General features: G+C 38.2%; 1 protein-coding gene across 2 annotated transcripts in view; it reads right to left on the reverse strand.

Annotated features, from left to right (window-relative positions):
• CCDC141 (coiled-coil domain containing 141) overlaps positions 1–14,605 on the reverse strand; it is a 98,825-nt gene that overhangs the window by 64,652 nt on the left and 19,568 nt on the right. For both annotated transcript variants that reach the window (XM_075710384.1, XM_075710385.1), the window contains exons 3-5: positions 11,453–11,644; positions 8,853–8,961; positions 5,865–6,118 (exon numbers count right to left, since the gene is read on the reverse strand). In XM_075710384.1, coding sequence (XP_075566499.1) covers positions 5,865–6,118; positions 8,853–8,961; positions 11,453–11,644 — 555 coding nt within the window. The remainder of the gene's footprint in view (positions 1–5,864; positions 6,119–8,852; positions 8,962–11,452; positions 11,645–14,605) is intronic.

Here is a 14,605-nt window from a genome sequence, read left to right on the forward strand (position 1 = left end):
TATTTCTGCTTGATTCACAGTAGGTACCTGTCTCTTTGTAAACAACATATGGCAAGAATTTCTGAGTGAAGCTTTGCATTTTAAAATAGTAGTCAGAATGAATTATTAGTATCAAGGAGACTTCCTCTGATCTTTTCAGTCTGGAAAAACACCACTATACTTAAATCATATATGGCATAGTAAGAATTACTTTGTATTCTAAGTAATACCGATTTCAATAACACACTACAGATTTTTTTTTTTAATCTGCTCATGTAGAAGCTATTTTTAATAAATTTAAACAATTCTGAAAATGAAAGAGCCTTTAAAATGTGTTGAAAATGTTTTCAGTTACAAATAAAAAATTGGGCACATTATCTCAGGAGTTCAACAGAGCTATGAAAGTAAACAATTTTTTTACTACTGAGTCTTCATTTCTTGAGCATATCCTCCAGATGTGTACTTACTGATTGAAACATTTTTCCTGGAAGCACATTTTCTCAGAACATTTACTATGGGTGCACCAAAATACAAATGAATGGGATTGTCCTGGTTTCGGCTGGGATAGAGTTAATTTTCTTCCTAGTAGCAGGCATAGTGCTGTGGTTTGGATTTAGTAGGAGAAGAATGTTGATAACACGCTGATGTTTTTAGTTGTTGCTAAGTAGTGCTTATGCTAGTCAAGGACTTTTCAGCTTCCCATGCTCTGCCAGGCGCACAAGAAACTGGGAGGGGGCACAGCCAGGGTAGTTGACCCAAACTGACCAAAGGGCTTTTCCATACCATGTGATGTCATGCTCAGTATATAAACTGGGGGGGGTTGGCCGGGGAGCAGCGATCGCTGCTCGGGAACTGTCTGGGTATCGGTCGGCTGGTGGTGAGCAATTGCATTGTGCATCACTGTATATTATTATTACTATTATAATATTATTATTATCATTACTATTTTACTTTATTTCAATTATTAAACTGTTCTTATCTCAACGCAGGAGTGTTTCTCACTCTTACTCCTCCGATTCCCTCCCCCATCCCACCGGGGCAGGGGGAGTGAGCGAGCGGCTGCGTGGCGCTCAGTTGCTGTCTGGGGCTAAACCCCGCCAGCCCCCCCTTCCCCTCACACTTTTCCCCTTGTCCCCCTCCAGGGGCTGCCGTTCCCGCCAGGACACCCTGCTCCCGCACGGGCTCTCTATGGCCACAGTTCCTTCAGGGAATATCCAACGGCTCCAGTGCGGACTCCTCCATGAGCTGCAGTGTAGCTGTCTGCTCCGACACGGTCCTCACCGCAGGCTGCAAGGAAATGCCTGCTGTGCTGTGGTCTCCCAAACTGACCACAGGCCGCAGGGGAACACCTGCTCCAGCACCTGGCGCACCTCCTCCCCCTCCTCCTTCACTGACCTTGGTGTTCACAGCAGTGTTTCTCGCTCTTTTTTCCTCCCCCTCCCTCCTCGCTATGTCTGTGCAGTGTTTTACCCTTTCTGAAATACGTTTAAGCAGAGGCGCTCCCCCCCCTCCGCCGACAGGCGCAGCCGTGCCCGCCGGCCGGGAGCCGGCTGAGGCCGGCTGGAACCGGCTGTGTCCGGCGGGAGGCAGGCCCGGCCCCTCAGGGCAGAGGCCGCCCACCCCTCTGCCCGCCCCGCTGGCAGGCCTGGTCACTGCAGCCGGTACACCCGTGGGGCCGGGGGGATTTTGGGAAGGAGGGGAAGCCTGGCCCCCACCAGTTCGCAGCTTGCACACGCGTAGGCTGTGCTGGGCTCTACCAAACCTCTTGAACAATCTGACACTAATGCGAGACTGCGGAGAGAAGGAGCAAATACAGCAGAGAACAGAAATTAAGAAGTAACACACTTTTCTTTCTAGAAACTGTTCCCACTAGAAAAACTTTGGATTTTTGCTCCCTTTTTCCTGTATCATATATGTATTAAAGCGCACCTATTTACATGCCATAAATTAAATCTGACCTTACCTCAGGCAGTTTGAACCTGAGCGGCCTGCGTTGTGTATTTTGACATTCCTACTCTGAACTGCAGGATGAGCTATTCTCAAATAATTGCTGCAGTGCATTCACAATAAGCTTGACTTTTGTTAAATACCAGACAGGTTTTTTTAATCACGATCATCACTGTATTTGAGTGGCTGATGCTTTACTTACTGTCTTAAATCTCAATATTTTTACCATCAGTATGTGAAGGCATGATCACAACAATACAGATCAGTCTTGGTTCACCTTGGGGACATTTCAGTCTCTTCGTAGCAATACTACCGAAGCCCTTCTCTAATCCTCAATGCATTTATCTTCACAATACTGCTAGTGAAGCATCCTTGTCTGATTTCGTAAATAACAAGTTAGGGCAAAACGTGACCACAGATGCATTTTTATAGAAAAATGCAGCACTTCAGTATAAAGTCTGGGCTTTAGTGATTTTTCTGTGATCGAGTGCAGCCTTATAAAGGAGTAATAAAATAATCTTTTGTGGGAAAAGAACTGAGTATCAGTATTGCATTGTCCCAGAGTAGCTACTAGTGGCTTGTTATACCATGTTTTGTGAAGGACTGTAAAAGACCCTGGAAAGAAAACAAACAAACATCACTAAACATGATGTATACCAGTCAACAAAAGCATTTCAGGTTCCAGTAATAGTGAAACAGTCCTTTTCATCTGTGATATTTCTTGCCTATGTAGACAAAAGCACTGTATGCTTTTTTTGGCCTCTTTTTTCCTTTTTTTAAGGACGGACTTTGTTTACACAATGTTCCCAAATGCAGCAGTTATTTAGAATATTAGCTAATAGGAGTAATCATTTCAATTTTGAAGGGAACATTTGCAACTGTGAAATACTAAAACCAAGTAATCCATATAAGTACATGAATACTTTAACAAGAATACGTATACTCTCAGGAAAGATTATGACTGACCAACAATGGAGCGAGTTTGACAGGATGTCAGAAACTCATTTGGTTTCAAGGTGTGGGGCTTTTTTAACATAGCATCAAAGTCTGGGAATCCTGTGAAGTTGGCCCATACATGCAAGAGCAGCAAGAGGAACCAAGTTATCACTATCAGGAGAAACAGGACAGGAGATCAGATGTTTGGAAATGCACAAGAGGAGAAGCATTGGCCATAATTAAGACAGGGGCAAAATCACTGCTAAGTTCACTGGCGCCACGATTTCACCAGAAGCAGCTAGCAGAGAACCAATCTTAAAAGAAACGTTACGTGTTACAGTCATGACTATCAGATCATCACATTCCAATTAGAGATCAAAGGAAGGTGCTGCATTTTTAGTTCTTCAGAACCAGGTTATACGTAATGATCTTTACAGCTGCTTGGCTTTTTTTTAAAAAAAAAAAACAACCTGCAGATCATGCAGCCTTCTGCATTATGTAATTATGCCTAGCAAAACAGAGGCAATGCAAAGAGTAAAATCCACTCTTAGATCTTACACAGCAGAGCTCATCTGCAGTACTCTGCTTTCCTGTATCCCCTGAACTGCCATTAATGTCAGTGGGGGTTCAATGTGCTGTTCTTGCAGATGTAGCACCATTAGACATCAAGAGGAGTTCAGTCCATGCACAGATTGGAATATTCATTTTCAGATGTTCTGAGAGGCTTTGAGAGTTTAACTTCTGTCATCACTCAGCAGTATATACATAATGTGTTAGAGGCTAGCGAGAGAAATTTTACATAAAGTCTCTAAAAGTTAATTTTCCAGTGTATTTACATGTGAATATATTATTTGTCCATGATACATGCAAATTAATCGTCCATAAATGTACAAATCGTACATTATACCACATTTGAGTCAAATGCAGGTGCTAAACAAGTATATTCTGATAAGCGTATGTTAAAAACTATTTTAATTTGTCACTCTGTGTGTATACCAGCCTCAAAATGGGTGCAGGTGTGAGCTAGCAGGTAGTTAAATACTGGCCACTCTCTTCAGATGATCAGGAAGCTTGCCAGTAGAAAACAGTTTCTATTCTTACTCTTTGTGATGTGAGCACATACCTGAGAGGAAATGGAAACATACACACACAAAAAATTCACTGCACAATATTTTCAATCCCGCCTAAATTAGGGTGAACTCTAGCTGGTTACTCCCAAATATGTATTCCTTATGTGATGAGGACAAGTAGAAATCCCTGGTAAATTTTATGAAATTGTGACATTTAACATCTCAGGCAATGTGATTTTTTTTTTTTTTTTAAAAAAGTGTGCTTGGCTCCAAAAAAGACCCTGTATATTTATCCCTTACTCTTCAACGGCAAGCTGTTTCTGAAATCTTTCCGTTTTGAATGTTCCTCCATGTTTGTGTACTATGAAATAACACTGGCATGATCAGGTAATTATAGTAATATCTAATACTTTTTAATGTAGAGAAGGGTTCATTTTTCTAGATGAAATGATGAAATAGGACATATTTCCAATATATTGAGTCAGACTGTACTGAAAGTTCAGTTGTAGCTGTTGTAAATGTACTAGAATACATTATATTGAGGATCTTTCTTTTATGGTATAGCTATGTGGTGATACTGAAAAAAAACCCCAAACAGTAACAGCACCAATAATACGTATCTCTAAGCATTAAATGGTTTCTAATGATTTGCACAGAAATGGATACAGCCTCCTATACTGTAGTTCTTGTTTTTCAGTATTTTTGTCAGCTCTTATTTTATAACTACATACTGAGATGATGGCACTTGCATAAGACCATATTATTTTTACCTGTTTGGTTTTTTTTTTCCCTACCTAATCATTAAATAAGTAATTTTTGCTCTGTTTCTCGCAGCTACTGATATTGAGTACTCCAGTAATAAGGATGTCAAGCTTGCTTGTATACCTCAACAATTTTGTTGTCTCTATGCAAAATTACAAAGAGTTGGGCTTGTTGAATAAGGTGCTTCTCATCTCAAACAACCTCACAGGCAAAGTTAGTGCCTGCAGAATAGACTACTGCTAACAGTTTCTAACATTTTCCTCTGATAGAGGGGGAGACTTTATTTAGGAGGCAAAGAGGGAAACGTAGAGAGGTATCACAATCAGGACTGTACTGTCAGAGGTCCATACAAAATTTTAGCCTATCTTTTTTCTGACAAGTTGGTGGAGTTATGTGGTGTTTCTCAAGGAAAATGAGAGAGTCTTACATTGCAAAAGTTTCTCTGAAAAACACAGAGAGAAAAGCTATTGATCTGAATGCTGGGAGATGAGGAATGAAAAGGAAAGAGAGTGGTAGGACTGGAAAGAGGAAGAGAAACAGTAAGACTTAAACATACGTAAGCTCTGAAAGGAAGGTACAAAAAGAAGTTGTATTTGAGAAATTCAGTAAGAGGTGGGAACTAAGCTGGGAGAAAGAAGAAGAGAGAGAAACAGGTTGCAGGTGTGGAAAACCTGCAATCACTACAGTACCCTAGAGAATTTTTATTTGACTCAAAGAACAAAATACTCCTCTACTTTCAGACATACCAGCTGGCTAGCTGTGCTATATCTTCTCTTTAACTGACTAGTCCAGAAACAGCCTGCTGCAGCTGTAATTGCTATTACCATTTACTGTTATCAGTCATGTGGCTAGAGATTCGTTTGTGCTGGGAATTCAATTTGAAGGGAATCTAGTTTGGTTTGAAGCACCACATTTGATAACTTACAGGAGGGATCCGCATAACGGAAATAGTGCTTTTGAAGACATTAAAGTTATATTAAAATAAATTATGAGGATGTTATAGTTACAAAGTCAAATATTCACAAGTTAGGATCTCAAACGGAAGTGGCCCAGGGATATTAGCCTAATAAATATATTTAAGCTCCTTTTCTGTAATAGTGTCTACTGTAAAACAGTTGCTAGATGGTTTTTTTTTAAAATTGTGGCTTCCCTTAATATTATGTGTTTTACCTGGTTCTCTTGTTGGTGCCACAAACAAATTTGCAGAACCTGCTCCAGTCCTTGGCGCTGATGTTTAAGAAATCTGTCCAGTTGCCGTCTCCTGTCTTGTAGCATTTCAAGGAGATTGTCAATTTTCAAGCTGCTGCTGTGGGCTCCCTGAATCAGCTCCGGATTTGCATTTGGCCCCTCACATTTGAATTCTTCTATGAATTCAGTTAGCTCTTGGCTTTTGTTTAAAAGTGCAAGTGACTTTTCCAAAAGCTCTGTAAGAATAGAATTTCATAGGAAAAAAACACAATGTGGTTTGTAATTCTAGTAGGGTATTTCAAATATTACTCAAATATTTTTAAAACTACCTATCTATTTGCATACATGAGTGTAATGTATTTTCATGCATTGCATGAACAGGTTATAAATACTTACTTTAGAAGGTATATATCCTAAGATATTTCAGTTTGGACAGCTGTTATAGAAACCTACGAAGGTTTATATAAAAAAACCCCTATATATATGTACCTAATAATGGTACATATAATATATATAGACATATAATGGTGTACTGAGAGCCATTGAGACAAAACCCAGAAGTCCTATTGTTTTCTCAAAACAGAGTTCTTTTTCATGGTTTCCCAATCCTTAGGTAAGCTGAAGTGGAATTCCCTACCCTGCTTTCTGTGTGGGTCAGTAGCCTCTGTAGTTTTTCATTAGTGATGCAAGCAAAGATTAGGCCTTTATGTCCCTCACAGAAGTTGAAAAGAAAAGTTCTCCTGTCTGGGGGCTGTTATAACTTTATTTAGTCATAAGTCATGAATATCACGAACTCTGACCTTCTTTCCATATCTTCTACCTAAATACATTCAGGGTTAAAATTCAGTGGAGTAGTACACTTTAATGACCTCCTAGACATGTGTCTGTCTTTGTTCCAGCTCCTTAAAGCCACATAGTACAAAATCTATTGAACAGACAACGATCAATATTTATAGGTCTTTCAAATGAAAAGGGAAAACCTTTAGGTATGGAATGAGGAAGAAGGGGAGCCAAGCCAGAACAGGAGGCAAGGAAAGTATAAGAAAGGGATGTTTGCAAGGAGCTGCTAGTGAAGCAACCAGCGACGGGCAGCAAACAGCTGAGACATTCATCTTTCCAGCTGGGTACATATTCTGGTAACTCAAGGCAAAGCACCCTAAATCTCCACCTTTCATATGTAGCACCTAGGGAAGATGAAGAAGTGGAATGCCTCCACTTCTCCAGCCACCAAGGGCTAAGAAGAGTTTAGTTTCCACAAGCTCACTGCAACAAGCTTGTCCATTATACTTCTTGCCTTCCAGAAAGGTGGTATTAATCAGAAATCAGTTCCATTTCAGTCTATCCAAATGGACTACATATAAAAATGGATAAATTAAGATAATTCATATATTTTCACCTTTTTTTATTCTGATTTGAAATGCATTTGTTTCAAAACTTTTTTTTTTTTTTTTAATAAATATTTGTGATAAACTACTCATCACATACCAGTAGAGCCAATACTTTGTAAAGGTCATATTTTCAGCCACCTTACTTTGGAATGGGTAGACAGTATCCTTCTTGCGGAAAGCAGTACAAACACTGTTTTTTATCAAAAGGCTCAATATCAGTTTTCCAAACTTGATGTGTTTAGATTAAGAAACCAATCAATTGCAACCACTTTCCTCCATCTGAGGAAAGGCTTATCCCCGTCAAAGCAGTCTTTCTCTGACAAACCATTTAATCTGATTCTTACAGTTATAGACCCTCTTTTCAGCAATAAATTACTGCCAGACACTTCAGGTTAAAATTGGTATACAGTGAGCACTTTGCTCCCATGAAGACCAAACTGGAAACCCCAAAACCCATATTAGGGTTACCTGAGTTCAATTCTCTATTCAATCTCCTGAGAAGAATACCTGGCATTTGAGGTAGCTAAAAATATTTAAGCTGGTACTCTGCTAGTGAATAATAAAGTATAATTGATATTCTGCCAGTTAATAATAATCTTATAGCAAAATTTGGTTAAAATTACAAAGATGGAGTCTTAAGTCTTATGAAAAAAAATACAGAACCATATGGAATTGTAAAGGTGTCTGAAGTAGCCACACAATGAGACTGGTTTTGAGAAAATTTTTTTTGCCCTTTTTGAATTAAGAGTACCACAACAGGTAGAAGATGTTTCACATGAAAATTGGAATGAACAACAAGAAGTTACATGGAGTAATTTATCTATGCAAACATATGTGCAGGGAAGTTCTGCTGGAAGGGGAGAGAGCACCTTTTTCCAAGAGTGTTACAGTTCTAGCTGCAGAACCTCTTGGAACAGATCAGACAACTCAATGGGGAAGCGAAACACAGCCCCTTCCTCAAAGGCGGAAGCAAATTGCAGGAAAACACTGTAGGCAAATAGATTCTGAAGCTGGCTAGTTGCCACCTCTATCTCATAGCTCCCATGCTCACTTCACCACTTCTTCAAACACCATCCCTAGGCAAAGGAAGGCAGAGGGTAGACTTTTCCCTTGGCCACCCCCAAGAAACTGTAGGATTTCAGGTGATTGTTACTTGAGCTGATTGGAAATTCTCTAATATAAAGTTTTCCATAGTAAAATGCTAATTCATTGATAGCTATGATAACTTCAATGAATTTTCCCATAGAAGAGAAGGATGGTTTTAGAACTTGTTTGCCAATCAGCACTAAAAGTCAACTTGACTTCTGAGCAGCTCACCTGACCTGGACTGCCTTGAAATCAGAATACAAGCTTACCACTAGTTGCTCTGCAGCGACAAAGATGGGACCATGAGAGAACTAGCTCAAAACCAGGAGTTTCACAAAGAGTTATTTCACCATTATATTTTTCCAAATAGAACATTTTCATATTTGTTCTAAGATTTTTTTTTTTTTTTTTTTAAATACACACAGGAAGAGTAAAATCATCCTTCAAGGAGTCAGTGCACAATCACACACCATCAGGAGTGGAATACTGTTTGTACCTTTTGTATGATGCTCTTGTTCCAGAAGGAGTTCTCTCAAAGAGTCAATATTGTCAAACTCTTGGGCATTTTTCAGGAAATCTTCAACTTGGTCAATTTTAACAGCAAACTGCATTAAGAAAACAAAGGGTGGGAAGAAGCATAGTATAATTTTTCTTTTGCAGAATTCCATCATAATCCCTGTATTATAGGGAAAGTTCATGAGAATTTGTAAATTCTTGGAGATATGCATTTTTAGTGAATGCTAGACACAGATGCTTTGTGGCCTCTACACACCTGTTTTTTTGATGTTCTCATTGATTGAGGGAACCCAGATTTCATTTGACATACTCTGTAATTACAGTTTGTCACTTTATGAATCATCTTTCCTACATAGCCTTCAGACACACTGAAAATAAATTCTTATGGAAGAATCTGTTAATTTCAAAGCCTTCAGTAAAATCATATAACATGAATGAAGCCTTTAACTTAGGTCTCTTTCCCAGACCTTCTTTCCAATGTTAAAGTATTGAGGGGGAAAAAAAACATTTAAGGGCAACGTCAGACAGTTGCCTTACCAACGTCAGACATACAATATTCAAAGCAATCTTTTGAAGGCAGAAATGAGTAGCAAATTTAAGCTAATGAATATTATGGTAATCATAGTAATTAATTATAGTGGGGAAACAGCATCTCTGTAATGAAGACTGAAGTTAGGTTATTCCTTTACAGCTCATTTTTCCATGAGTTCCATATTTTAAATATGCTGTGTTTCAGGGAGCTCTGGAGCAGATTTGGTAATCTGCTGAGATTGTTAAAACTAAGATTGGAATTCTTTATTTGGCTTCAACCTTTGCAGGTGCAATTACAAGTATGAGTGGCTTAGAGTCGAGACACATATTCTGCATCTTAGCCAATTGTCCTGATTTCAGCTGGGATAGAGTTAATCCAAAAGGGTGCCGGTGGGCTTTTGGTATAGCTGCCTTGGAGACGGAGGAAATCAAACGGCTGTCCACCTTGCCTGGTCTCTCAGAGGACCCTTCCATTGTGGGGTCTTTGGGTAACTGCTCATTGTTCAGGTCACTATAAATCACCTCCAGCACACCTAATTCCCTCAGGTACTGAACACCCCTCCAGGTAAAAGCAAACTGGAGCGAGCGGCTGCGTGGTGCTTAGTTGCTGGCTGGGGCTAAACCACACCACCAGTCTTTATCAATTCTGCTGCTTTATTTCAAGAATGAAGAAACCAGTAGAGTTCAATCTTGGTTTTCAGTGTAAGCAAAGATGCTGAAACCTATGGTGAAATTAAGGGAGATGAAAAGCAAGCACTCTGCTTTTTCTGTCTCTTTGATTGTTCCACAATTTTCTCCCTCTTGATCTACATGCTATAAAAGAAGTTCATTAGGTAGCAACAATTGAGATTTGAGTTCTGATTTTCACTAAAGACTATTCTTGAGATACGTTCTCTGTTTTATCACAATAAAGCAAAGATTTCCGTAATCACAGGCTGTAATTTACAGAAAAGCCTTTCCATAAGAAATTTCAGCAACTCCTATTTAAATCGATATTGCATTTCTTCTTCCCTTCTATATATAATGGCTGTGATCTTTGCTGTGCTCCAGCTGCTGCATTTTGTTTTAATGATATAAGCCTGTTGCAGGGGCAGTTCAGCTAGCCCCTTAAACATTTAGTCTGCACTAGGTCAGTCTTTGGGAGTACAGAATTTATCACAGTGATACTTATGCTAACTCTGTACTAATTTCTTTGTATAATACACATCACCAGGACAAAATAATTAGTAGATTATTGATCTTGGCGTTCTTAGGACAGTTAGCACTAGAATTGTTGTTTCTGTAATTTATAGGTGGCACTGGGCTATTGTATAAACAAAATCATCAGGGATAATTATTAAACTCTTCAAAGCTCCAGGGTTGTGGGTAGAATTGAATGTGAGGCTACACAGAGTTATCATGGAACCCCCTCTCCACTTTAGCTCCCCATGTATCAGTGAATTAGGATAAGAGATACAGAGAAATGGGTAAACAGGGAAAGACAACACTCTGAAATCTGCCTCTGGGCTCACACAATTGTCCTTTTGTGCACATCTGCACATGGAACTCTCACGTAAAGGACTGGCAAGTTAGACTAATATTTAGTTTGAGTAATTACAATAGCGGTATGGATATTTCAGTGTAAAACCTTCAGTGGCCAATCTTTAGTAAACATTAGTGAAGCAATCTGAGAATTTAGTTCTTTCAACTCCAAATAATTTGAATCATAAGGAATGGAAGATAATCTGCAGAATGTCCATAGCCACTGAATTATGTGTTTAGATTTTGGTCCAGTTCCATTTTTCACTGTCATTTTTCTGTCAAGTACAAATTTTGGAAACATCATGGCTAAGATATTTCTTAAAGTCTACATGGTTTTTTGCTCAGTTTTATCCTGAACTATCCAGAAGGTGGAAAGAGGAAGTGTGCATCTAGAGATTTTTATTTTCTTAATTGCTTCACCCTTTAGGAATGCAATGAACATATATAACAGAGTAAAATTACAGTGGACAAAGTACCTGTAAGATGTGGGAGGTTTCAAATTAAGAGTCATTTGATTTAAATACAAACCTCCAGAGCATTTTCAAAGAACACTGCAGTAAGTTCCAGAAGTGCCTGTCGCTTCTCTAACATAATGATGAGGGCATCCCATGCATCCCCAAGGGTCTCTGCCATGGCATCATAAACCTGACTCTTTTCTTTGTTCTCCTCTGCCGCTTTGTCTGCTTCATGCAGCAGGTCCCATACCTGGTCTTCCAAAGCCTGAGAAGAGGGAGAAAAAAAAAAAAAAAAAGAAATCTGTAAACAGAATCCAAAACATTGTACTGATACAGGTGTCAAGATACTTTTTGAGTGGGTCTGATAAACTACCCACAAGTCTCCTACTCCTGCTTTATTTCCAGTTCCTGGTGATAGGATTGTAGCTGTTCCTGCATGTTTCATAGCAAGCTTCTGAATTTCATCTGCGCTTAAGAGGCAATATATTTATGAAATGTCATTTAAAAAGAAGTATTAAGAGAATTTACCATTCAATCTCTAATATTTAGATTCAAATAGGTTTACATCTCCTTCAACACAGATCTTCCTGGAAGTGGTAGCAATGCAGATATTTTGGATTTTTTTCATATGCCATCATATTACATTACCTGACATTACAAGCTTTAAGAGTTTGTAAGGTAACTTACTCATAAATCTCCAATGACTTCAACACAATCCAGACAAGAGTAGCTTGAACATATGCACCTATTGTCCAGAAAAACACCAAATTTATGCAATGTTTCAAGTTCAGCTTGCTGCATTGCTCAAGCTGGCCACCAAATAATAATACTGTATTGTCAAGAAGATCATTCTACTGTGTTCCATTCCCTTTACTAATCTCACCATGAGAAAGATAACTGCTGGGCTATTTCCAGCTTATGTTAAAAATCTTTAGTGTGTCAGAAAAAATTATTAGCATTTGTTCTATACTTTTTCCCCCATCTCATGTTTTATTATGAGCATGAATTAATAAAGTGCCAATTTCTGCTGTTATTGCAGGTGCTATCACATGAATGTGTAATGTGAAAAGAAATCTGTATTAGGCAAATTAAAATCTATGATAACTCATTCTCATGACACAGACTCTAATAAAGGATAAAGAATTGGAAGGCTTGAAGTTCTCCTGACAGATCCAACTGAAAAGAGGACACTGCAGAAAACTTTATTGTTCTAAACACAGGAACATAACCTCCAGTACTCCTGACCTTGTATACTACCCAAAGATGTCAGCTTGAACTGAAAAGGCTCATCAGTTCTCTCTAAAAGCAGTACTGTGAGAACAGTATAATAAACTATGGAACTTTTATTCTTTCTTTGAAAAAAATAGAATGAAATTATTTTAATTTAACTTTACAGACAGCCAACTATGAAAACAGTGGTAAAGTTAACAGGCATAAGAGCAGCTCCAACAAACCCATCTTTTTCTACAGTATATAGAAAAGTCATCATTATCAGCAACCTGAATGCATGCTTATTGTTTGGTTTCAAACCCATCAAAAAGAGCATCTGATCAAAAGCCACTGTTCTAGAGAACAATACACACTCGATTTTATTTTCTGAATACCAGGAATGGGAACTGCTGCTTTCTAATCCTTCTGTAAAACCAATTATTTTTGTTCTGTCAAATCCCCATCTTGATTGCCTCATCGTATGAGAAGAAAAGCTCAAATCCCCCAAATGCTACCTATTCTGTATTTAAGTAGAAATCTAATTAGCATGTATTTAAAATGATGCTTTAACTTTAAATTAGGTCATTTGCATGGAGTAGATACTGCCACTTGCATGTAACTATTGATAGGAACTGCTTTCTATCTCCATTATACCACAAGACAAGAATTGGATCAGGGAAAACAGTTGGCCATGGGAATCTAATCCAAAGTACTCCAGTCAGCTTTTATTCAAGAATATTTATCTAGCTGACAAGGTAACTAAGGGTTGCTGGAGGTGTTTTTCTAGTCTTACATGGAGCAGTCAGAATCCTTATTATTAGAAATAAAAAAAGAGCAGCACTGACTTCTGATAATTTTTAAACCACAGAGATTATATGCTTGTACAATTAATAAAATTTAAAACCCAGCTTCATCAAAACAATGATAACGGTAAGTACATGAACTGAGCTCATGAAAATTTTAAATGAAAATCCATCTTTCACTGCAATCTTTAACATAGTTCTTTCTTTCTTGTTTTTTTCTTTTATTGGTTTGCATCATTATTTCTCAATTATTTTTATACTGTCAAAGCTATAAAAATTATACTCTCCATGTAATACAGGATTTTCCTAAATACATGCACAATCTCTTCAGAGCCAACAAAGCCTTGGTCCTCTGTTCAACCTCAGAAAAAGGCTAAACTTGAAGTACTAACTGCCACGTGCTACCTGTGTTGGATGAATCCTGGCTAGCAGATCTAAAGGAAGTTTGTTTTGTTTCCTAGCACCTAGAAGAAAAGATCTTGTGAAAGTCTTGTGGAAGCTTTAAGGCCAAAGCATGGAATAAAAGAAATATCATGACAGAAGATGAATGAATGAATACACAAGGATGTGACTTCATCACCCTGTGATGACAGGGTAGGATGAAGTTAATGCAGACATACTTCAGAGTGCTTTACCAGTATTTTTGATGTAAAATGATTTTCAAACTTCTTTATGCCAAGCATTTGCTTTTAGCAGGTAAGTTTGACTGGAAAATTCTGCTGTCATGACTCCATTCATTATGTCCACTTTCCTTTATTTGTTTGGTTTCCTAATCATGACATTTCTTTCAGACATCACAGCAGATTAGCAAAAGGAGACTATGTCTTATTGTTGGAGAAACAATACTGTAAGGAATATTGGCTTTTAGTGGAGAATGAAGTTATGAGACACCTGAGATAGATCTTCCATAAAATGACATCAGAATTCTAAGTGTTCAGTCAAAATCATTCTGCTGAAAATAAAAAGCTCACTTTAAGGCTAAGTGACAACTAGAAAACAAATCTGGAGATTTAATATGCTAGCAGTCATTGTTTTCAGTTAAAAATGACAAAAAGTCAGGGATTATTTACCTTGATATTTATCAAGGAACTGGGAAATTAGCAAAAGGGTAGTATATAGTATTCCTACCTCTCTTAGGAAACAGATTAGAGTTTACTGAAAACAGTGAAGGTTTGTTTTTTCCTTACTGGTAATTACCTTCAGAATAACCTACA

Source organism: Pelecanus crispus, chromosome 5 (genome assembly GCF_030463565.1).
Source record: "Pelecanus crispus isolate bPelCri1 chromosome 5, bPelCri1.pri, whole genome shotgun sequence".
Taxonomy (NCBI): Eukaryota; Metazoa; Chordata; class Aves; order Pelecaniformes; family Pelecanidae; genus Pelecanus; species Pelecanus crispus.